Source organism: Oncorhynchus nerka, linkage group LG19 (assembly GCF_034236695.1).
Source record: "Oncorhynchus nerka isolate Pitt River linkage group LG19, Oner_Uvic_2.0, whole genome shotgun sequence".
Taxonomy (NCBI): domain Eukaryota; kingdom Metazoa; phylum Chordata; class Actinopteri; order Salmoniformes; family Salmonidae; genus Oncorhynchus; species Oncorhynchus nerka.
In genome coordinates, this window is record NC_088414.1 from 29,762,918 (window position 1) to 29,788,461 (window position 25,544).

The following is a 25,544-nucleotide window of genomic DNA, read 5'->3' on the forward strand; positions in this document are numbered from 1 at the left end:
TAGCTAGCATTCCACTCCTTGCCACTCCTGTCTTTTTAGCTAGCATTCCACTCCTTGCCACTCCTGTCTTTTTAGCTAGCATTCCACTCCTTGCCACTCCAGTCTTTTTAGCTAGCATTCCACTCCTTGCCACTCCAGTCTTTTTAGCTAGCATTCCACTCGTCTTTTTAGCTAGCATTCCACTCGTCTTTTTAGCTAGCATTCCACTCCAGTCTTTTTAGCTAGCATTCCACTCCTTGCCACTCCTGTCTTTTTAGCTAGCATTCCACTCCAGTCTTTTTAGCTAGCATTCCACTCCAGTCTTTTTAGCTAGCATTCCACTCCAGTCTTTTTAGCTAGCATTCCACTCCAGTCTTTTTAGCTAGCATTCCACTCCAGTCTTTTTAGCTAGCATGCCACTCCTTGCCACTCCTGTCTTTTTAGCATTCCATTGCCACTCCTGTCTTTTTAGCTAGCATTCCACTCCTTGCCACTCCTGTCTTTTTAGCTAGCATTCCACTCCAGTCTTTTTAGCTAGCATTCCACTCCAGTCTTTTTAGCTAGCATTCCACTCCAGTCTTTTTAGCTAGCATTCCACTTCTTGTCACTCCAGTCTTTGGCAAATTACATGAATGTCAAGGAGTGGAATGTAATGGCTGAACAGAGAGCAGCTTTTAAATAATTCCCACCTTTATATTCTATACAAATATATAAATATACAAAACCTTTGAACATGTTTTTATTATGAACAAGCATTGGCATGCTAATTGACTCAAACTATTTATCTCCTCTACATGCAAAACTGATATTTTGCCGAATAAAAGTAGGATCTGAGCAGTGGTGTGCATGAACTGTATGTGAGACTGTGTTCAGGTATTTTGGCTGGCAAAAGTGGTTTAAGTCACTCAAACAAACTTCATCAAACACACATTGTGTTTGATATATTGACAAATAGTTGAAAACAAAAGCCTATGGGTCACTTGAGCTTGGAACTGTGTAACAGCCATATAAGAACCAAACCAAGACCTGTTTCAGCACGGGCTTGGTAAGGTGTTTCCCTTCCAAACCGAGACCTGTTTCAGCACGGGCTTGGTAAGGTGTTTCCCTTCCAAACCGAGACCTGTTTCAGCACGGGCTTTGTAAGGTGTTTCCCTTCCAAACCGAGGCCTTTTTCAGCAAGGGGTTGGTAAGGTATGCTTCCCCGAGGCCTGTTTCAGAAGGGGGGTTGGTGAGGTATGCTTCCCCGAGACCTGTTTCAGAAGGGGGGTTGGTAAGGTATGCTTCCCCGAGGCCTGTTTCAGAAGGGGGGTTGGTAAGGTATGCTTCCCCGAGGCCTGTTTCAGAAGGGGGTTGGTAAGGTATGCTTCCCCGAGGCCTGTTTCAGAAGGGGGGTTGGTAAGGTATGCTTCCCCAAGGCCTGTTTCAGAAGGGGGGTTGGTTAGGTATGCTTCCCTTTTCACAAGACATCTGTCCCACCCACTCCTCTCTGCTGACCAGTGATGGAGAACCTGTGAGAGGGTGGGGTCCATCACAACGGAGGGGCATTAGGTGTCCGGTATATGGACGCCTTGTCTTTCAACAGGTCCAGACACAGATGGCAGCTCCAGCTCCCTGTTAAGAGGATACAAGGAAACAGAGTGGTGAGTGACTCACACAGACTTGCTATAAATATCCTCTTCCATGGACCCACATTACATTTACATTACATTTAAGTCATTTAGCAGACGCTCTTATCCAGAGCGACTTACAAATTGGTGCGTTCACCTTATCTGGTCATTAGCCCAGTTGAAGTCACCGGATTTAAAGGTGCAGGCTATTTTGTGCTCTAATACCTTGCATTGACTAAGCATTTCAAGATTTCAAGGCTAGTTAACTGCTGAAAGCGGTGATTCATCAGTAAAACACCCGGCCGTGCTATCGTTGTCTGGCTACGCTGCCTGAGAGCTTGACTTAGACATTCTACTCTGCCAAATCTACTCAGATAAATATGTCTCCCTACGGAGATAAAACCACAACAGTCATCATCAAAAACTTTGACTCAAATATCCCCTATTAGACAGGCAAGTGGTCCCCAGTGGTACATCATGAACAGATAGATCCATTATCCTGCTCTCACCTTCTGGAGGTTCAGCCATAGGGGGGCTGAGACAGTACATGTGATAGCCTCTATCACAGTCATCACAGAAGAGAAGCTGGTCCTGGACAAAAGACAACAGGCTCATTATACAACGCAGTTTATCAGCGCACCACTTCATTTTAAATATACAGTGTACTTCATTTATCCCACAGTAACAAGTATGATGCCTGCAGGTGAACTCACGTCGTTCTCTGAGGTGCCACAGATGTTGCAGCACTTGCACTCGATGCACTGCCAGCGGTAGGTCTTCACTGCAGCCATCATCACAGGGGTGAACTGCAGGCAGGACGGGTGGCCTGGGTTGGACAGAGAATGGGTGAACAAACTGTCAGCCTCCATCATACTACTACTGGCCATCATGCGTCTGACTCGGAACACACTCAATAGCTTCCTAAAGTAAATACCACTCACACATGCATTGATTTGCATGCTCATACAAATATACACAAATGGTCTGAAAGGCCTAGGTTAGCCCTGTCTCTCAGGGTAAAGGCCAGGGTTGGAAGGGTTACCTGAACGTCCACAGTCTGAGCAGGACTGCAGCCCCTCTGACTGGCCCGTCTTCTGGTTGAGGGCTGAGTCCCCGAGGCAGAAGTCACAGTAGATATTGGGTATCGCCAAACCGTCTGGACCTTTCTTGGGTGCTGTAAGGGAGAAACACAGAATGAAATGACAAGTATGGGTCTGCATTCAAAGGTTTCAAATGCATTCAAATGGCGACTTACTCTTGGGCTCCTCAGGCTGGGGCGGGGTGGGGGTGTGGACCTCAGGCTCCTCCTTGTCCCCTCCCTCCTCCTCAGCCAGGTGGGAGTGGGCGTAGTGGTAGCTCAGGCCCGGACGGTTCTTGTAACGCTTCCCACAGACTGCCAGAGAAACCCCCAAACACAACACGTGTTAAAACGAAACATACTTAAACCATTAAGTAGCCTTCATACTAGAACAGAGTACATTTTTCTCCACTGAAAGATATCGCCTCGATCTGATCTTTTTTTACTGATGAGGAAAATCATATTGATGTATTAGTGTCCACGTGTCTGGTCTACAGCAATGGTATGGTATGCTCACCCAGACATCCATCCACTCACTCAATCACCCTCTCTTATTTCATCACACAATCCCATCATATTTCTTCATCTGATACCTAGAGGGGCCAGATTACTGACTGGGTCAGCTCCCAGCCCCCATTACACCCCTTCAGTTCCAACCCTAGCCCCAGTTGCAACACAATCTCCAACCCCAGTTCTCTATTTTCCCCCTCTGCATTGTTGGGAAGGACCTGTAAGTCAGAATTTGACTGTTAGTCTACACTGGTTGTTTACAAAGCATGTGACAAATAACATTTAATTTGAACCTCAGGCCGCCTGTCTCTATGTGAGTCAGACCGCCAGTTCCAGACCATTGTGCAACACGGTCCATGGTGCAGAACCCAGGTTAGGCATTCCTCAACAATCTCTCCCCCCATCACATCAGGATCCACACAGCCAGCACAGACATCAAGCTGGTTCAACACAAAAGCAGAGGCACTATTTCAGTCTAAAGAAACAGGTGAGGAGGACAAGACAAGTTAAGAAAAAAAGAAATGTAGCAAAGAAATGCAAATTAGACATATTCAGTTAAGAGACAGATTATGACATGAAAGAAAACACAGACTACATTTGATTGGCTGTAGTGTGTGCAATACGATAATGCGATATATGCCATTTAGCAGACACTTTAACCAAAGCAACACAGTCATGCGTTCATACATTTTACATATGGGTGGTCCCGGGAATCAAACCCACTACCCTGGCGTTACAAGCGCCATGCTCTACCACCTGAGCTACAAAGGACCACGATGTGATGCAATAATATCATGTGTGAAATACATATTTTACATTTAAGTCATTTAGCAGATGCTCTTATCATACATTTTCATATTTGTTTGTACTGGTCCCCCGTGGGAATCGAATCCACAACCCTGGAGTTGCAAGTGACATGCTCTACCAACTAAGCCAAGATGTTCCTGAATACAAATACCTTGGAGTAGCCTAAATGTACACTGCTTCTTAAACCGTGAGGTGGAACTCATGCACAGAGAAGGCATCTCCACACTACACATTCACAATCCACCGTCAAGCATATCAAGTTACTTATACTCTGAGTCAATTGATTTATACCTTGAAAATGAGACCTTATTTAGTGGATGAGGGGGAGGCAGCAACACTAACCTCAAAGCATTCTACATGTTAGCGAACACACACCGAGAGAAAGACAAACAGGCAGTAAGCAGACTGGACTGGAGGCAGAGGAAAAAGAAGGAGAAATATACCTCGTCCAGAAGGTTGTGAAATATGCTTTTGTCTGAAAGTGTCTGAAAGAGAGGAGAGAAAAGAGAGAAAAAGGAAAGAGACTGAGAAGTACGCTCACAGACTGACAGTATATAGCGAGAGACTCAGGAAGTACGCTCAAAGACTGAAGGAACAGAGAGAGACTCAGGGAAGTACGCTCAAAGACTGAAGGAACAGAGAGAGACTCAGAAGTACGCTCACAGACTGACAATCAGAAAGACATCAACATCACCCCAAGTTTAATCTGCAAGGGAAGACAATTTCAGGAGTGAAAAACAACCGACTGTCCGCTTCCCAACAAGAGAGTTCCTAGGGAGTAAAGAGAGTAGGCCCTCCTCCAAAGCCATCTGCACTCCCACTGTTCTCCTCCAAAGCCACCTGCACTCCCACTGTTCTCCTCCAAAGCCACCTGCACTCCCACTGTTCTCCTCCAAAGCCACCTGCACTCCCACTGTTCTCCTCCAAAGCCACCCACTGTTCTCCTCCAAAGCCACCTGCACTCCCACTGTTCTCTCCAAAGCCACCTGCACTCCCACTGTTCTCCTCCAAAGCCACCTGCACTCCCACTGTTCTCCTCCAAAGCCACCTGCACTCCCACTGTTCTCCTCCAAAGCCACCTGCACTCCCACTGTTCTCCTCCAAAGCCACCTGCACTCCAAAGCCACCCACTGTTCTCCTCCAAAGCCACCTGCACTCCCACTGTTCTCCTCCAAAGCCACCTGCACTCCCACTGTTCTCCTCCAAAGCCACCTGCACTCCCACTGTTCTCCTCCAAAGCCACCTGCACTCCAAAGCCACCGGCCCACTGTTCTCCTCCAAAGCCACCTGCACTCCCACTGTTCTCCTCCAAAGCCACCTCCAAAGCCACCTGCACCCACTGTTCTCCTCCAAAGCCACCTGCACTCCCACTGTTCTCCTCCAGCCACCTGCACTCCCACTGTTCTCCTCCAAAGCCACCTGCACTCCCACTGTTCTCCTCCAAAGCCACCGGCACTCCCACTGTTCTCCTCCAAAGCCACCGGCACTCACACTGTTCTCCTCCAAAGCCACCGGCACTCACACTGTTCTCCTCCAAAGCCACCGGCACTCACACTGTTCTCCTCCAAAGCCACCGGCACTCACACTGTTCTCCTCCAAAGCCATCTGCACTCCCACTGTTCTCCTCCAAAGCCACCTGCACTCCCACTGTTCTCCTCCAAAGCCACCTGCACTTCCACTGTTCTCCTCCAAAGCCACCTGCACTCCCACTGTTCTCCTCCAAAGCCACCTGCACTCCCACTGTTCTCCTCCAAAGCCACCTGCACTCCCACTGTTCTCCTCCAAAGCCACCTGCACTCCCACTGTTCTCCTCCAAAGCCACCTGCACTCCCACTGTTCTCCTCCAAAGCCATCTGCACTCCCACTGTTCTCCTCCAAAGCCACCGACACTCCCACTGTTCTCCTCCAAAGCCACCGGCACTCCCACTGTTCTCCTCCAAAGCCACCGGCAAGCCCTGCTGGGACTCACTGTCACAGGAGTAAGGCTTGTCCTTGTCCTCCAGTGCAGCTGCCGCAGCATCCAGCTTCTTCTTGGCACTGCTCACTCCACGACCCTAAGGACAAACACACCATCATATTCAATATCATAGGTACAGACATGGTGCCAGAGGACACAGTCACCATTTCAGATCACATGCCTGTAACATTGAGTAAAGTGAGTCTCTAACTGTAGGTGGCTCTGGATGAGAGCGTCTGCTAAATGACTATGCTAAATGTAAATGCAAAATGTAACATTAACAACAATTATTGGTTTAGAATAGCTTCACTCACCTTTCCCTTTCCTTTGCCTCTTCTTTTGGGGGTGTCCTCCTCATAGTCCTCATCCTCCAAGTCATCCAGGAAGTCATCTGGCTCCAGGACTCTCTGTATAGACAGAAGAATGCATGTTGCTGTAGTATCTAATGTCATTGGAGGACTAATAAACTGTAAACCATGCTATGTATCACACGATCCCTCCAACCAGAGCATGCTACGGTACCTTTCTGACGCGTGCTGCAGGGGTGACTCCCCCACAAGTGTAGTCTGCCAGACTGGACTCCTCTTCTGGCCCATGGAGCTCCGGAGGACCCCGTTTATCCAGGGGTTCCCCCTTCAGCAGGGCTTCCAGACTGCTGCCATCAGATGATGACAGGGCATCCTTCTTAAAACCCAAGTCCAGTTCTACAGACAGGGAGAACCACAAACAACCTTTACAAAGGAGTGAAGAACCAACAGAGAACTCTGGCACAGAGGGGCACACAAACATGTCAACACAGTTATAGTGTTATTAAGCTGACCAGTATCCCATGATTAGGACGTACCAGACTTTAGAGGGGGGAAGACCAGCCGGGGATCCTCTGGGGGGAGGGCTCGTCGTTTCTTCCTCCACCTGCGGGATGGGTAGGTGTACAGCTGTCCTGGGGCCACTCCTGAGAGAGGACAGAAGATGCACACTAACGTACCTAGACATTTATGATGACCTATAAAACAGACATTAACTTTCACTTTATGGCCTCCCGAGTGGCGCAGCGGCCTAAGGCACGCTTGAGGCGTCACTACAGATCCGGGTTCGATCCCGGGCTGTGTCGCAGCCGGCCGCGACCGGGAGACCTATGAGCCGACTCACACAATTGGCCCAGCGTCGTCCGGGTTAAGGGAGGGTTTGGCTGGCTGGGATGTTCCTGTCCCATTGTGCTCAAGCGACTCCTTGTGGCTAGAGCTGTATGGTGTTTCCTCCGACACACTGGTGTGGTTGGAAACATAGGTGAACACAATTTCTACCAAGTGCTTGAACTACAGTGATCTCTTTTGTTTTCGTCTCCAGATCATGAGAAGAAGATGAATGGTACTGCCAAGTGTTTAACAACTCCGGTCCTCCAGTACCCCCAACAGTAGACGTTTCCGTTGTGGCCTAGACAAGCACACTTGATTCTAGTAATCATCAAGCCCCTGACAGGTTGAATGAGGTGTGTCCAGGGCTATAACATAAATATGTACTGGAAAAACTCATATAGCCTACTACTCCAGGCTGTGAACTCAGTAGTTGAAATACTGTATGTGACTTCAATTTGTGTAGATGTGTAATGTATTTACCTGGTCCCCTGTGTCTCTTCTCCATCCAAATGTAACAGTTGCTCTGCGCCACTCCAGTCTGAGAGTCCAGGAAGGGCATTCGGACACTCCTCTCGGCACATAGCCGGGCGTTGTAGTTATGGCACTGCTCCATGGCATCTCTGTAGCACTGCTCTCCCAGCCTTCACCCACACACCGAGAGGAACGGCCAGGGACAAGTTAGCACCAGGAAACACACTGCCTGTGTATACTGTTATAAGAATGATACTCTTCCTGGGGTGCGCTGTAATGTAACTGCTGCTTCTGCAAAAGGATCTAAATAAATAAACCTTCATGCATCAGTTCAACAACTGACAGTACCTGTAGTGTATCTCTACCATAAAGAGGTTGGTATGGTATGTGTCCTACCACCTCTAAAACAAATCATGTCTAAATTCTACTGCTCTAGCGTGTTGTAAAAGAGGCTTAAAATTGTTCAAACTTCAAAGCCTTTATCTATCACAGCCACAGCTAAAAACCTTTTGGTCCTGTTTAAGCTGGCACCTCGGGGAGGCAGGCAAGCAGACTACATCATTGTCCCTGAACTCAGTCACTGTTGAGAATGTCAGCAGTTGCTCTTTTGTTGGCTTGGCAACAGCGGTCTGCCTGGTTGGGAGCAGCAGCCTCTGCTGGCTCAGCTTTTCAACACGAATCAGCTTGAGTGAAATCTATTTTTTACTTCCATAAATCGGTCTTCAAAGCTTCGTAGCACTAAGACTCTTAAATCCATTTTAGGCAAAGGGATACAGAAGCTTTCGGGAAAGTGGGTATGGAAAGAGGTCTATGAGAGACAACAGGGGTGTATTACTTGTATTATTTGGGAAAGTAGGTAGCCTAGTGGTTAGAGCATTGGGCCAGTAACTGAAAGGCTGCTGGCCCAAATCCCAGAGCTGACAAGATACAAAATATGTTGTTCTGCCGGTGAACAAGGCAGTTAACCCACTAGGCCATCATTGTAAATAAGAATTTGTTAACTGACTTGCCTAGTTATATAAAGGTTAAATAAATTTTATTACACAGGTTCTGTTGCGAAACGGTTTAAGCCTAACGAAAACATTTTACAAAGAAAACGAGATTTCTATTGGACAACTTCTGGTAGGTCCCTCCCTCCCTGCTCTGTTTGCTTCCATTTGGTTCTTAAACTGTAAATGGTTTCCGTGATGAACACACAGCGGTTCACGATTTGAAACATTTGTTGCATTGCATGCCATGGTCATTTTCTTTTTTATTGGTAGAATTTGTCTTGAAGAACATCTGATTCATATTACTCTAATCTTTTGGCAAAAGCTAGTTTTAACAATGCCTCAAGGACGTTCGTCATAGTGACTAATGCATTGTGGTGACATGGATTTTCTGTTGGAAAGCTAAAAAAAAAAAACATGCATTCCATTTCCACATGAAAGCATCCCAGGACCACGAATGCAGACAGTGTCAGCAGATATATTCATAATACTGATTGAACACCAGGATTTGAACTAATTTTGCAGCTAACTAAACTTAATAACCAAGTTGCCAGCTAACATGCTAATGATTGTAAACTAACATGTCACCATCCAATCTCTCTCACCGTGGGTGTTTTCAAACTCGCGTGGAATTAGGATTATGGATAGAGTTGCGGATATGCAGTTCTTCGTGTACATTTGCTCACTAGTGCCCAACGTTTGGTTATATAATGATGACACTTGGTTAATTTCAAAGTGTCCATTATACAAAAACACTTGACATAGCAGGTCAGTTTAGCTATGAGTACTGACACAGTTTGAAAACTGAGTTATTCGGTTCTTTTACCGAACATCTTAGACAATTTACGATACCATTTACATGTTTCTGTTACCACCGACCTTTACATTTAAACGTAAAACACATGTGCATACTTTAACTAGCTAGGGGGAAAGAACATAGCTACTTACAGTTTTACAACATTTTCAACAACAGCCGCCATCTTGGTTCGCTTTGCCGTGAAAGGTTGCGCATGCGCAATAAAAAAAATGCAGTTTGTAAATTAGACCAAGGTTATAGTAAAAAAAGTTAACCACTCATAGTTTAGGGCAGAGTACATTAGCCAGCTATGCAATTTCAGTAAATATAATTTAATCATGTCTTTCATTATTTTATAGGAAAATATGACACGTATGACATACATGTCATTTAGACTTCAGTGTTGCTATTAAAACGGATTAAATGTACTACTTTTAGTGATATACAAAAATGTCCAGCAGATGGAGATGTAAGCACATGGAAGAAAGGAATCATTCTGGGCATGGACTTCAAGGAGCTTTTCTGACATGTAAAATGTCAAACTCTCTGAATGCTATCCACTTTCATCATGTCAGTGGCCCAATATGACTTATTACACCCAAGCAGAGGTCCAAACTCAGACCAGGGAGAAAGAGGCTGGCATTGGTCACTCTGCTCTAGGCAGGCCTTTCCATTAAAACTATGCCCTCTGACATCTGTGTATGCCATGCTTTTAGACCTAGACACACAGCTGGTGTTCCCAGCCAATGAGGGAGACAGTGAAGCACAACACACTTGTTTGATTGTGAAACTCACAAGGGGTCTCCTTCGAATGTCATTAGTGTTTTAGATTAGGAGTTACATCATTTATCCAGGCCAGCGGGGACACGTTCCACTTACAGCATGAGGTTTTGAGTATGATTAAATAAGAGAGGAATAGACTGGGTGGTCCCATAATCAACACAAATCAATTCTGGAGGTCACCTAGGAAATCTTCAACCAGTGTTTGCCCAGTGGGATCTTCCTATCTCTGAAGTTCCTTGAAGACTCTAAAGCTCAAAGAGGCAAAACAAAATCTCAACAGCAAATCAAATTGAAAACACAGTTGAAACATGTTTTTAACTTGTTTGCGTCAACTATTTGCTCTGATCAGAGATACACCAATTAAGAGAAAAAAGGTTAAACATATATATTTGGTATCTCCCTCTTCTCATTCGCACGGCTTTTTCACTCGCATGTCTACCTCCCCTCTGAGATCCTCCCCCTGCTGGGCCCCTCTCAGTGGTGTTTCCAGACCGCTCCTGCTCTCAGGGTCACTGGCTGTGTGTGTCGAGGGCCCTGTGTTAACAAAGCAAGTTGGAGCCATTCCCAGGGCTATTCAAAAACTGGAGGGACCATGGCAAACAAGAGAAGGTGGGCGCGGGCACACGCACACACACACACACACACACACAGAAAAACTAAACAAGGATGTCTTTCTTCTTCTATCCATAACATTGCATTTATTCATAATCATTTACAGCTTGTAATTGTGTGATGCAAGTAAACAATTTGTCCAAACATGTCAAATATGCCAATTGATAGCAGCACGATAAGAGTCATTATCATACATAAAGATCAGCAAAGGTTATGATGTAATAGAGATATCTACAAAACCTTGAAGTTTGGTAAATATTAAACTGACTATTTATTTGGACAGTGAAGCTCAATTCTTTAATTTGGCTCTATACTCTATAAATGTTTCGAATGAGGCGACAGTACAGAATTGCACCTTTTTATTTGAAGGTATTTTCATACATATCGGTTTTACTGTTTAGAAATGAAAGCACTTTATGCATCTAGTCCCCTTATTTGAAGGTGTCATAAGTACACTGAACAAAAATATTAACGCAACCTGTAAAGTGTTGGTCCCATGTTTCATGAGCTGAAATAAAAGATCCCAGAAATGTTCCGTATGCACAAAAGCTTATTTCATTCAGATTTTGTGCACAAATGTGTTTACATCCCTGTTAGTGAACATTTCTCCTTTGCCAAGATAATCCATCCACCTGACAGGTGTGGCATTTCAAGAAGCTGATTAAACAGCATAATCATTACACAAGTGCACCTTGTGCTGGGAAGATAATAATGGAGCCGGAGGAGATGGCTGCCGTTTTACAGGCTCCTAACCAATTGTGTGTGTTATTTTGCATTAATTGTAACTTATTTTGTACATAATTTTTCTGGCACTGTCTAGTACGACAGAAAATAGCATCTGGATATCAGGTCAGTGATTACTCACCTCGTACTGGATGAAGATTTTTTTCTTTAACAAGTTGGACGTGAAGAATTTACTTAAGACACCGGACAAGGCCCAAATCCCTGTAATTCGCATGAAGACGAGACGGAGATATAGCGGTCGTAGGTCTGGAGAATCCAACGGTGAGTGGGTAACATGCCTCTACCATTAGTCCTATTAGCCAACATGCAATCACTGGATAATAAACTGAATGAGCTCCGATAAAGGCTATCCTACCAATGAGACATTAAAAACTCTAATATCTTATGTTTCACCGAGTCGTGGCTGAACGACAACATGGATAACATTCAGCTGGCTGGGTTTTCCATACATCGGCAAGATAGAAAAGCTTCTTCCTGAAAGATTAGTTTGCACAGACTACCCCAGCGGTCTGTGTCTATTTGTCAATAACACCTGGTGCATGAAATCTAATATTAAGGAAGTCTTGAGGTTTTGCTCGCCTGAGGTAGAGTATCACACGATAAGCTGTAGACCACACTATTTACAAAGAAAGTTTTCATTGATATTTTTCATAGCTGTCTATTTATCACCACAAACCGATGCTGGCACTAAGACCGCACTCAACAAGCTGTATAAGGCATTAAGCAAACAAGAAAATGCTCATCCAGAGGCGGCGCTCCTTTTGGCCTGGGACTTTAATGCAGGGAAACCTAAATCTGTTTAAGCATGTTACATGTGCAACCAGAGGGGAAAAAAACTGTAGACCACCTTTACTCCACACACAGAGACGCGTACAAAGCTCTCCCTCGCCCTCCATTTGGCAAATCTGACCAAAACTCTATCCTCCTGATTCCTGCTTACAAGTAAAAACTAATGCAGCAAGTACCAATGACTTGCTCAATACGGAGGTGGTCAGATGACGCAGATGCTACACTACAGGACTGTTTTGCTACTGTATCACAGACTGGAATATGTTCCGGGATTCTTCCGATGGCATTGAGGAGTACATCAGTCACTGGCTTCATCAACAAGTACATCGATGACGTCGTTCCCACCGTGACTGTACGTACATACCCCAACCAGAAGCCATGGATTACAGGTAACATTTGGACTAAGCTGCCACTTTCAAGGAGCGGGACTCTAACCCTTATAAGAATCCCGCTATGCCATCCGAAGAACCATCAACAGGCAAAGCGTAAATACAGGACAGATTGAATCCCACTGGCAAGATATGCAAACTTAGGGATGACATTCCAGCAACAAACGCTGACACTACACGTCCAAGTATATCGGACCAAATTATGATAGACAAGAATTGTACTTTTGAATTCCGTAAAGTCAGTGTGGAAGAGGTGAAAAAATTATTGTTGTCTTTCAACAATGACAAGCCACCAGGGTCTAACAATCTAGATGGAAAATTACTGTGGGATAATAGCAGACAATATTGCCACTCCTATTTTCTACATCTTTAATTTAAGCCTACTAGAGAGTGTGCCCTCAGGCTTGGAGGGAAGCTACTCAAGAATAGTAAAGCCCCCTTTTCTGGTTCAAATAGCCAACCAATCAGCCTGTTACCAACCCTTAGTGAACTTCTGGAAAAAAATGGTGATTGACCAGATACAATGCTATTTTCGAGTAAACAAATTGACAACACCATTTCAGCATGCTTATAGGGAAGGACACTCAACAAGCACAGCATTTACAACAAATGACTGATGATTGACTGAGAGAAATTGATGATATAATGATTGTGGGGGCTGTCTTGTTAGACTTCAGTGCAGATTTTGACATTATTGATCATAGTCTGCTGCTGTAAAAACATATGTGTTATGTCTTTACACCCCCTGCTATAATGTGGATAAAGAGTTACTTGTCTAACAGAACACAAAGGGTGTTCTTTAATGGAAGCCTATCAAATATAATCCAGTTAGAATCAGAAATTCCCCAGGGTAGCTGTTTAGGCCACTTGTTGTTTTTCCAATTTTTACTAACGACATGCCACTGACTTTGAGTAAAGCCAGAGTTTCTATGTATGCGGATGACTCAACACGTCAACTACTACAGCGACTGAAATGACTGCAACACTCAACAAAGAGCTGCAGTTAGTTTCAGAGTGAGTGGCAAGGAATAAGTTAGCCCTAAATATTTCTTAAACTTAAAGCATTGTTTTTTTTAACAAAGCACTCACTAAACTCTAAACCTCAACTAAATATTGTAATAAATAATGTGGAAATTGAGCAAGTTGAGATGACTAAACTGCTTGGAGTAACCCTACATTGTAAACTGTCATGGTCAAAACATATTGATGCAGGAGTAGATAAGATGGGGAGAAGTCTGTCTATAATAAAGCGATGCTCTGCCTTCTTAACACCATCAACAAAGCACGTCCTACAGGCCCTAGTTTTGTTGCACCTTACAGTCGTGTGGTCAGGTGCCACAAAAAGATGGTACACAGAGAGCTAATTTTAATAATATGCATGTCAATCTCTCCTGGCTGAAATTGGAAGAGAGATTGACTTCATCACTAATCACACATCAAGTAATAGCGCAAGCAGTAAAATTAGATTTAAAAAACAGATTAAAAAACACCATATGGAACAGCAGGGACTGTGAAGCAACACAAACATTGGCAAAGACACACACACACACACACACACGATAACATACAAACACATGGATTTATTACTGTGGTAGTGGTGGAGTAGGGGCCTGAGGGCACACAGTGTATTGTGAAATCGTTGAATGTATTGTAATGTTTTAAAATAGTATAAACTGCCTTAATTTAGCTGGACCCCAGGAAGAGTAGCTAATGGGGATCCATAATAAATACAAATACTACTACTTCTCCGACGCTCGTCGGATGTGGCAGGGGTTGCAATCTATTACAGACTACAAAGGGAAGCAGAGCCGTTAGTTGCCCAGTGACACAAGCCTACAAGACGAGCTAAATTACTCCTATGTGCGCTTTGAGGCAAGCAACACTGAATCATGCATGAGAGTACCAGGTGTTCCGGACAGTTGTGTAGAAATGAATTATAAATAATGTATTTTTGGAGTCACTTTTATTGTAAATAATATAGAATGTTTTTGAGCATTTGTACATTAATTTGGAAGCTACCATGATTACGGATAATCATGAATGAATCGTGAATATTGATGAGTAAGAAAGTTACAGAGTAGAGTTGTACTTTTGACTACTTTAATACACTAAGTGAATTTGTCCAAATACTTATGATACCTTCAAAATGGGGGGACTACATTCTTTCATTTCTAAACGGTAAAACATACTGTATATATATATGAAAAATACCCTAAATAAAAAGGTGACATTTTGTTCCATCACCTCATATAAAACATTTGATCTCAAATCCAAAATGGTGGAGTATAGAACCAAATTAAAAGTTTTAGCTTCACTGTCCAAATAAATATGTAGGGAAGTGGAGCCTCATATCTGGCGATTCAGGTATTAGCAGAAGCCAGTGCCATAGCAACTATGATAAACGAAGTGATGACGACAAAGGGTTTTGGCTCCGTATGCTGCAACCACTTTCTAAAACAGCCAACACTTACTTGGAGGTCTAGACTAGTAGCTAGATACAATAGGAAACATGCCAAAATAACTTGAGTTCAGTTGTTGTAGGAGGCATACCATGCATATCACAACTTAAAAAGTAACACCAAAGTATGTTACCATAGTCATTAGGTGCAGCATACAACTGAGTAGATTATAGAAATCTGGATTTATAGCAGTTGCAGGAGCCAGTGAAGGTTAGTAGTGTTGATGTCAGTCTGTCAACAGGTGCTGTCCCAAACGCTGCAGGAGAGCCTGACACACTGTTCTGCACCGTACAGCTCCCCTGTCACTGAGTGGCTGGCTGCAGATCTGTCAGCAGAGCTCCAGAGTAAACAGACACAGGCTTACGTAACACCATTCTGGCCTGGCCATGGTCAGCAGGACAGACTGCACTGCAGGCTCTGGCTCCAGCTCCAGACAGACTGCACTGCAGCACATCTTACCATATCCTTTCTCTCTCTCTCTCTCTCTCTCAGAGTCCAAACAGACTGCACTGCAGCACCTCTAATCACATCCTCTCTCTCTCTGCAACATATGTCTATTAATATAGTCCTCTTCTCAACATGTCAGCTATGGAGCCAAGTTCTTTTCCATCTAATTTAGTAATCACTTGAGCATGCACAGGGTGCACAGGAGGCTGCTGAGGGGAGGATGACTCATAATAATGGCTGGAATGGAGTGAATGGAATGGTATCAAACACGTGGAAACCATTTATTTGATGTGTTCAATACCAATCCATTTATTCTGTTCAAGCCATTACTATGATTTACTCCTGAGTGGCACAGAGGTCTAAGGCACTGCATCTCAGTTTTAGAGGTGTCACTACAGACTCTGGTTTGATCCCGGGCTGTATCACAACAGGCCGTGATCGGGAGTCCACAATTAGCCCAGCGTCGTCCGGGTTAGGGGAGGGTTTGGGCAGTCATTGTAAAATAAGAATTTGTGCTTAACTGACTTGCCTAGTTAGTTTTAAAAAAATGAGCCCCTCCTCTTCAATTAAGGTGCTACTGGCCGCCTGTGACAGGGTGGATATGTATGGAGTGAGAACATTAGATTTGATCTGATGAGTTGATATCCAAAAGTAAACAGAAATTATAGAGCAGTTTAAAAGCTGTAATTAACGTAGATATATGCAGTTACAATGCCAACAGGTTTATAGTGCTTTAGTAAGTGTGTGAAAGTATCAAGACATTTGATCCAATATGAGATTAATCAAATATTATACTATACTATAACGATATTGTTTAGCGTTATGCATTAATGTAGTGTATGTTAGCCTACAGTAGGACATGTAATGTATAGAACCCCTGTTGGGTACATTATAAATGGGTTAACGGGTATCCAGCGTTTTTTGCCATTCTTAAGGTAGACCTGCACATCATTGGTCCACCGTTATCAAAGAACCAACGTATGTTCTAAATGATCTACCATTTCACTTTTGAAATAATTTGTACAATGTTGAAGTGAATCAGTGCACCTTTCGGTGCAAATAATAAAGCATTTCTTATTGGGTTTGTGAAGAATCATTAACCTGTTATCATTATCCAGTTGATTGCTACGTTGTTATTGATGTAATACTGAATAGAACAATATATACCCCATGCAGCAATTGGTGTTCCAGCAACTCTACACTGTATTGTACTGCAAACACTGAAGTATCTTGTAACTAGAATTCCAAATAACATTGGTAATAGTCTGATTGTGAACTTTTCTGTGTTGGTACAGAGATAGTTGGTGCAACACAAGGACTTGGATGGCTACAGCGGTGAGAATCTCTTTATGAGCAGTCTCAGGTTGGGAATCAAAGCGTGTCCAACATCTCAATGACCAGAGCCTGAGAGCCAGGAAAAACAGAGCGCTTTGCTCTGTAGATCTGCTGAAAGGACGACAGATATGGAACTGCACTCTCCAACACTCAGTGTCTCTCCTGATACAAAGTTACAACTTTCACAATCTTGCAGTAAAAATGAACAAAAGCTGAAGACAGAGACTCAGGGAGGTGACTTCCTCTCCCACTCTGGCTCTCTGTCCTTGCAGAGATGACATCATCCCTGTCGTACAGTTCATCTTTCCGTAAGTGTGTGTCTTTGAGAACAATATCCCCAATCAAGTAGAGTCTGAATAGAATGTCTGTTCCAGAATAGCTTCATAAGTTGGATAAATCTGTATGACACGCGCAGCAAACTGTGATCTTCGGAGTACGTAGAGTAGTCTACAGCTCAGGTGCAGTAAAAAAATGATCTAACACTGACCTTCAGGTTTACCATACCCTTCCCACTGACATATTAGCCCAAACAGATAGATATATGCTGACCTCAGTTCCTGACCAGCAGTGTATTCTTTCCCCAGTCTCTTCATGTACTCTTTGGAGGAAGGGCAAAGGAGATTTAACAGTCAGCTTTTGGCTCATGTCACCTCATTAGACAACACTTCCTACATTAAGTAATTCAAATATGGAAAAGTGTAGAAAGATATTCAATATCAATTAAAACACTAACAGAAACTGATGTTAAGTTCCAGAAAAAAAAACACTTAATATGAGCAAACTACTGTCCAAACCCAGCCTTGTGATCAAGCAAGGCCTGGTTGAGGTCAGAACCTCCTGTGTTACACTACGAGGGACAGAGGACCGAGGGAGGAGGACTTCCCATGGTCAGGTGTAGAGCTCTTGCCGTCCTCCCTGCAGACAGGTTCCGTTGAGGCCGTTGAGGCGCTGGCGGTCCATGATCTGCAGCACGTCATCCAGGATGGAGGGGCCCAGGTCCAGGTGCAGGGAGAGCAGGGAGCCTGCGTTGGACAAGTAGGGACGCTCCTGAACCCGGTCATCCAGATAGGGGTCCTGGATACACACATCGTTGTCTGATGAAAACCTGGGAGAGGGTGGGCAGAACTGGGAAGTCCTGCTGGGAGTCTGGGCCAAGGGGGAGTCCAGGCCTGGGTGATGGGACATCAGGATCTTGTCATCCAGGTGAAGTCGAGGAGGTTTGGGTGGGGGGGCTGCATTCTGAGGCGGGTGGGGGACAGTGGGGGGTGCAGAGGTGACGGGCAGGGTGATGGCCTGCAACCCTCCAATGACGGGCAGAGAGAGGGCGTTCTTCAGAAGGGGGGAGCTCTCTGAGGAGGCTGTGTGTCCGCTGATGCTGGCAGTATGCCTGAACTGGAAGGGCTCTGCGTACATAGAAGAGCGCTGGGATAGGCAGTCGCCCTGCTGCCCAGGGAGCAGGTGGAACTTCCCCTCCAGGAAGGACAGGTCCCCAAATAGGTTGTCCTCCCCCCCGCCGCTGCCGATGTGGATGGTGTGGCGGAAGTCCCCAAGCGGAGGACTGATCATGTCCGAGGAGAGGATGTCCCGCAGCTTTTCTTTCTTACCCTTCCTGCTCCGCCGCTTCAGGTATATGGGCGCCTTGGTGGACATGTCTGGAGCCCTCCCTGGGCAGCAGAGACTCAACTCCTGCAACACCGTGAGGGGTGGGGTGGTGGTGGTGGGGAGGGGGGCTGGGCAGAGCTTCTCTCTGAATCAGACACAGGAAGAAGAAGAGGGAACCAGGCTGGCTGCGCTGAGCTGAGCTTTTAACAGTCAGGCCTGGTGCTCAGGGAGGACTGCTACTTCTGCAGCCAGCTTTACTGATGAATAGTCCCAAATAAAGTCCACATCACTCTCTTGTTACAGCGCTTCACAGTGAGTGTTGGAGAGATTTTTTGGTGAGGTCCGCTCACTGTGTCCACGGTGTCAATCACCTCCCACTGCGGAAACAAGCAGAAGAAATCCATTAGTTTTATATGCTATCATAGAACCGTTGCTCTAAAATGCATGCTATATAAACATGGAGGAACAATACTCTCATGATATTACATGACGTCTGATGTTCAGAAACTTAATTTGTAAGGAAAATAAACACTCAAGTGTAAAAAAACAACCGTGACACATAAAAACCCAGAGACCCCTTAAGGTCTAGTTTGATAGAGTTGAGCTGAAATAAAGTAATTCAATAAACATTTCCATCGTATCATAGCAACAACAGGACATAAAATAATCACTCAGTCTATTGTTGTTGGCAATGCAGCATGGGAAACGTTTCTTACACGGTGAATGCCAGAATGAATGAATCAGGATGCACTGCTGAGGAGTGATAGGGCGATATGTGAGTGTGAAGGTGTGAATAAGAGAGGACACTTTCAGTAGCATGCCTTGTGGACGAGAGAGAGGTTAGCCTGGTTTAAACCTATTTAGGGAGCTTTAGTGAGGCAGGTGTGTGTGTCAGGCTGGCAGACAGTAGTTCTGAAGGAGGCAGATTAAAGTGCTGCTGCTCAGTGAGGGCCTTGGCCAAGCAGAGCAGGAAAAGCTGGGTATGAGAGAGAGGGCATGACTTGACATTAACTCTTAGGTTACAGCTATGAGATAGGGATAGCTTTACAGTAGCACCACTGAGTGCACAGGAGGAGCTTGAGCCTCAGGCACTCACAGAATATTTACTTTAATGTTCGCTGTCAGCTACTGTGCACATAGATCACTCTGCAACAAAAACGAAACAATGTCTCCCCTCTACCAGCATACGAAACACAATACCTGACCTCAACGTGCATGTCAAGTTAACAATGGTACTAGTGAATAAAAGCCCCAAAAAGGTACCAGAAGAGACAATATGATGTCACATAATGTCAGGGCAGTAGAGCGAGAGGAACTGGTCGAACCAACTTGATCGAAGCTCTGCTGAACCAGAACAGAGCGCATTCTGGTTGGTGACAGATAGCACATACACACATTGTTAACTAACAGAGAGAAAGAGAGTGAGTTTATTTTCCCTTTGTACTTCAAATATTTGCACATTGTTAAAACACAGTACATACAGTGGAAGTTGGAAGTTTACATACACTTAGGTTGGAGTCATTAAAACTTGTTTTTCAACCACTCCACAAATGTCTTGTTAACGAACTATAGTTTTGGCAAGTCGGTTAGAACATCTACTTTGTGCATGACACAAGTAATTTGTCCAACAATTGTTTACAGACAGATTATTTAACTTATAATTCACTGTATCACAATTCTAGTGGGTCAGAAGTTTACATACACTAAGTTGACTGTGCCTTTAAACAGCTTGGAAAATTCCAGAAAAGGATGCCATGGCTTTAGAAGCTTCTGATAGGCTAATTGAGTCAACAGTTTGAGTCAACTGGAGGTGTACCCGGCAATGTATTTCAAGGCCTACCTTCAAACTCAGTGCCTCTTTGCTTGACATCACGGGAAAATCAAAAGAAATCAGCCAAGACCTCCATTTTTTTTATAGACCTCCACAAGTCTGGTTCCACCTTGGGAGCAATTTCCAAACGCCTGAAGGTACCACGTTCATCTGTACAAACAATAGTACGCAAGTATAAACACCATGGGACCACGCAGCCGTCATACCACTCAGGTAGGAGACTTGTTCTGTCTCCTAGTGATGAATGTACAATGGTGCGAAAAGTGCAAATCAATCCCAGAACAACAGCAAAGGACCTTGTGAAGATGCTGGAGGAAACGGGTACAAAAGTATCTATATCCACAGTAAAACGAGTCCTATATCGACATAATCTGAAAGGCAGCTCAGTAAGGAAGAAGCCACTGCTCCAAAACTGCCATAAAAAAGCCAGACTACGGTTTGCAACTGCACATGGGGACAAAGATTGTGACCATTGTTGTTTGGAGGGAAAAGGGGGAGGCTTGCAACCCGAAGAACACCATCCCAACCGTGAAGCACGGGGGTGTCAGCATCATGTTGTGGGGGTGCTTTGCTGCAGAAGGGACTGGTGTACTTCACAAAATAGATGGCATCATGAGGAGGGACAATTATGTGGATACATTGAAACAACATCTCAAGATATCAGTCAGGAAGTTAAAGCTTGGTCACAAATGGGTCTTCCATGGACAATGACCCCAAGCATACTTCCAAAGTTGTGGCAAAATGGCTTAAGGACAACAAAGTCAAGGTATTGGAATGGCCATCATAAATCCCTAACCTCAATCCTATAGAAAATATGTGGGCAGGACTGAAAAAGCGTGTGCGAGCAAGGAGGCCTACAAACCTGACTCGGTTACACCAGCTCTGTCAGGAGGAATGGGCCAAAATTCACCCAACTTATTGTGGGAAGCTTGTGGAAGGCTACCTGAAATGTTTGACCCAAGTTAAACAATTTAAAGGCAATGCTACCAAATACTAATTGAGTGTATGTAGACTTCTGACCCACTAGGAAAGTGATGAAAGAAATAAAAGCAGAAATAATTCTCTACTATTATTCTGACATTTCACATTATGAAAATAAAGTAGTGATCCTAACTGACCCAAGACAGGGAATTTTTCCTGGGATTAAATGTCAGGAATTGTGAATAACTGAGTTTAAATGTATTTGGCTAAGGTGTATGTAAACTTCCGACTTCAACTGTAGCTAATAATATAACATTTAAAATGCCTTCATTACTTTGTGATAGACAGAGGGTAGCAGTGCCAACTGAATCACTGGTCTGTGGAGATAATGACAGACAGAGAGAGACGTGCTTCATCTCTAGCTGCATTCTGTTTGGCCACAGTGAAGGAGTCTCTCTCAGACATGCCATTGTGGACCCAGACTGTGTACGTGAATACTTTGCAATGGTCTAAAGCACACAATCAATCTGTTTCATTCAAACGAGCAGGGTAGAAGACGCATCAGGATGATTCAAATTTAATAATGCAGTAGGATACTTCACTGAAAAGGTTTGGACAAAACATTGTAATGAGATTCTAGCCTTGTCGCAGATCCCTTGTCTTGTTCGTATGGAAAAGCTATACATCTGCTGACCAGACTAATGAAATTCCTTTGCCTCCATAAAATGTATTTGTCAGAGTTAATGATCACTCTAATCAAATAGTATTCAATCCTGGTAACAATGGGTTTGAAAAGACTTATTATACACATACTGTGTAGAAATATCATGTATGCTTAACACAATAAAACACACTCTTTCCCTTTCATATAGGCCTACTCACTCAAACATAGTATGCATGCACACTCTCAGAGTGAGCGCTTCTGTTGCACATACTGTAGTAAGCAGTTTCCAAGGCCTGTCAGGCACATTTGAAAGAATGCTTCAGTGCTTTGTCAACATAAAGCAGCCAAGATCTTGGCAAACAAGTGGGATTAAAGACTGCTCGTGGTCACATGATATTAATTACGCTTTTTTTTTTTGTTGCACCGGTTCAGAAACAAAAGACAGACGACTACTCAAGTGCAACCGTCTCGGAGGCCAAGGTGACCACCAGGGTTGACATTATAAACCCCAACCACAGATACAGCCACTGGCACAGCCCAGCCAAGAGCCATAGCTGAGGGACATCTTACCTGAGCCGTTACTTCAGACACATTGGCCATCTGAGTTGTGTGTGACACCACTGCTCCCCTTATCCAAGGTGATGAAGGAACCAATGTTGTGGAGACAGTCTTTCTCCCAAAAAGCAACCAGGGCTTGACCATAGAGGTGCCACATCAAGGAACCACAGCAAGGAGCCACAGCAAAGAGCCACAAGCAAGGAGCCACAGTGGAATAAATACAATGCAGACAAACACGTGGTTTCCATTCCAGACATTACAATGAGTGCATCCTCCTATAACTCCTCCTCACCAGCCGCCACATAGCTCTTTGTTTCACGACATTTTATCATGCAATGGTATTTTCCTAATTTTCGTAATTCAGTTCCAGTTTTCACAAAAAGTGGGGAAAACACAGGCAGAATAAGATTGAACTGAGAACCTCATTGAAGTACTTTCAACGCAATTTCAAGGAGATAAAAAAAAATACACTGGAAAAATAAACATAGGATTCTGAAGGGTCTGTTTTGACATGCCCTTTTTATACTTTCCAAAAATGTACAGCTTCTTGTGTGTCAACCTTTCCAACAAGAGCTGAATCCATGAAGTGACCAGGCTTTGTAAGCCAGTTCTTAACTGCCACAGCTGAGATAGAACAATGCTTGGTGAAGCCCTTGAAAAGCTTGTTCATTTGTTAGATATTGTATGGGACATACTGTCACAACATGTTTGTCCCAGGCTGTCATTGACAGAACTCACACAAAGAGAACTCTCAGAGGTCTAAGGAGGACATTGTTCACCCAGAACATACTGTTGACTGCAACCGAGTGCTTTTTTTGAACAATGCTCGCAGTGTCACCATTCAAATGACTCGGTCAGAGGAGGCCAGTGAGAGACAACAGGCCTCAACGGCTGAAGGGATGATCATGTCATTCAGAGTTTGAAAGAATTTCACTGCTGCAAGGCTGGAGAATTATGGTCTGCTTGAAAGAAGTCAGGTGGTAGAAAAAGACATCTCTCACAAGCCACTCCTGAAAGTGATTAGTAGATCTGGAGCTGAACGTTTTTTTGGATGGTATTTTAGATTCCTTTCTCATGATACAAACAGAACCAGACAGATAATTCTTTCAAAAATCCTTACCTATTAAGGATCATTTGGGAATGCTCATCTAGGGTAGGAAAGGGTTGTGAATGTGTGATGTTTGGTCAACAATAATAGAACAGTATAATTTGCAGAAACATATAAACTAATGAATTTGAGGATTGTAGCACACTACCCCAAATCCACCTCTGTCCCAAGAAGAGGACCATTTTCTATCAACACATACTTCTTCAACAAATACAGGACAAATGAAGAGTCAATTCAGATGAGCAGAAGGGAACAGGTCATTCTCAATGACATTGATGAATGATTTGATATATTGTTAGATATGTTCCCTAGTATCTAGAACATGATTTAATAGAGGTGTGCTGCAGTATAACACAACACGCACACTCGCCCTAAAAGGTTGACTAATGGGCTAACAGAAATATGGAATCCTCAAAATAAGATATGACTCCAATTTGGTCACATTAAACATTGTCTGTAAAACTCCCCTGACGTTTGATGAGGCAGATAATGTCGGAGGGTGGTTTTCCGCGGTACCTCTCCTATTTCTAGGATACCTAGGTTATATTTAATATGTCTTCTCGTTACACGCATCTTAGTTGCTGTGCGCAGCATTCAAGAAGGTAGAATAGATTAGATCTGCTTACCTCACCGATGCCAGATGACAGTCCTGACTTTTACCAATAAGACCGGCCTCCACTGCTCCCTGCATAGAGCAGGGGTCGGATATTTGAGTGTGCGTAAATAATGTCAGAAGTCCCTGTGCTTGGCGAGCGTAGGTGCCTGCACCGGACAAATAACCGCTTCTTCATTTGATGCCATGGTCCATAGGCTGCTAAAGCGACGATGTGCCGATATCGTAGAATCAGAGATGCGCTATACCTCTTATCGCTAATTATCGCTTTCTCACTTTGCTTAGAGTGCGCGCTTAAATAATGGTGAATAGCTGGAAACTCTGTCACTGGATTTCGCGCAGAACACTTTGATGGCCTATTCCTCAGGGTCCCACAGTGCGCATATCACCTTTGTGAGCATATCACAAACTCCCGATGGTAAAAAAATAAAACGACAGTTCTCCTCAGTGAACATTCCATGAAAAAGCTGTAATCCAGGGCGGGCTTCTCCTTCTCGGTTGGACTATATGTCTTCCTCGTTCCTACAAATTCCGACACATCATGCGCTTCCGTCGCTGTTCAGATGTGCGCGCACACTGACTCACAGTTACACCCCTTGTTTGTCAGTGGAATCACACACCTCTTTTTGACACAGGAGAGTTGGCTTTGGAGAGCTGGCTTTGGAGAGCTATTCATTAACACATATTTGTTTATTTGGAATCCCCAATCAATCATTTGGAACAATTGAAATAGTGCAATAATTATCTCACATGAAATGTTTATTTTGGACTTTTTAATGTGCCTATTATAGAAGATAAGATCGAGAGGAGTGAGTCAAACCATACGAATAGACCTGTAAGGAAGGAGAGCAAAAAGGGATAACTAATGCTACTGTGTGCCTGGTGCCCAAATCTGTGCCAAACATGCATGACACATTTGGCGGGAAGGAAACCGTTATAGCGGTTCCATTCTGATACCCCGAAACCAACGAAAGACTACAATGCAACCCCCACAACGGGTATCAGTCTATGCAGTGTCATTTTGAAATATTCTGTGGTCAGTTGCTATTTCCTTAAACGTACCTTATAAATGTAATATGAAGTCCCACAGGCCTATAATATGTTTCATGTATTTGATTTTGAAGCTAATTATGTTAACATAGGTATGTGTAAGAAAGCAACCTGCTTCCTCTGAATCCAATGTAAACCTATGCAACCCAAAGTTTGAGCTAGTCTACAACCAGAAGAGCACATTTTACACTAGTCACTCAAGGATAGGCCTATGTGCTATCACCTACATGAGACAGTTAAACCAAACCAAATAATTGTATTTGACACATGACATGTAAACAAGGGGTGTAGAATAACAGTGAAATGCTG

General features: G+C 44.0%; 2 protein-coding genes across 3 annotated transcripts; both read right to left on the reverse strand.

Moving 5' to 3' along the window:
- Positions 1–703: 703 nt before the first annotated feature.
- On the reverse strand, positions 704–9,554 carry LOC115116308 (zinc finger protein ubi-d4-like). 2 transcript variants are annotated; one of them, XM_065004855.1, is made up of 12 exons: positions 9,483–9,554; positions 7,555–7,715; positions 6,783–6,890; positions 6,461–6,642; positions 6,253–6,345; positions 5,951–6,035; positions 4,425–4,466; positions 2,842–2,979; positions 2,629–2,760; positions 2,300–2,412; positions 2,096–2,177; positions 704–1,590 (listed from the first exon to the last, which is right to left on the reverse strand). In XM_065004855.1, the coding sequence occupies exons 1-12, from the start codon at positions 9,512–9,514 to the stop codon at positions 1,508–1,510; spliced, it is 1,251 nt and encodes a 416-aa protein (XP_064860927.1). In that variant the 5' UTR covers positions 9,515–9,554; the 3' UTR covers positions 704–1,507. The 2 variants fall into 2 exon arrangements, with proteins under 2 accessions (XP_064860927.1, XP_064860928.1); XM_065004856.1 differs by lacking the exon at positions 4,425–4,466.
- Positions 9,555–10,796: 1,242 nt separating this feature from the next.
- On the reverse strand, positions 10,797–24,749 carry LOC115147043 (cdc42 effector protein 2-like). The gene is made up of 2 exons (XM_029689033.2): positions 24,199–24,749; positions 10,797–18,867 (listed from the first exon to the last, which is right to left on the reverse strand). The coding sequence occupies exon 2, from the start codon at positions 18,536–18,538 to the stop codon at positions 17,777–17,779; it is 762 nt and encodes a 253-aa protein (XP_029544893.2). The 5' UTR covers positions 18,539–18,867; positions 24,199–24,749; the 3' UTR covers positions 10,797–17,776.
- Between the last annotated feature and the right edge of the window lie 795 nt (positions 24,750–25,544).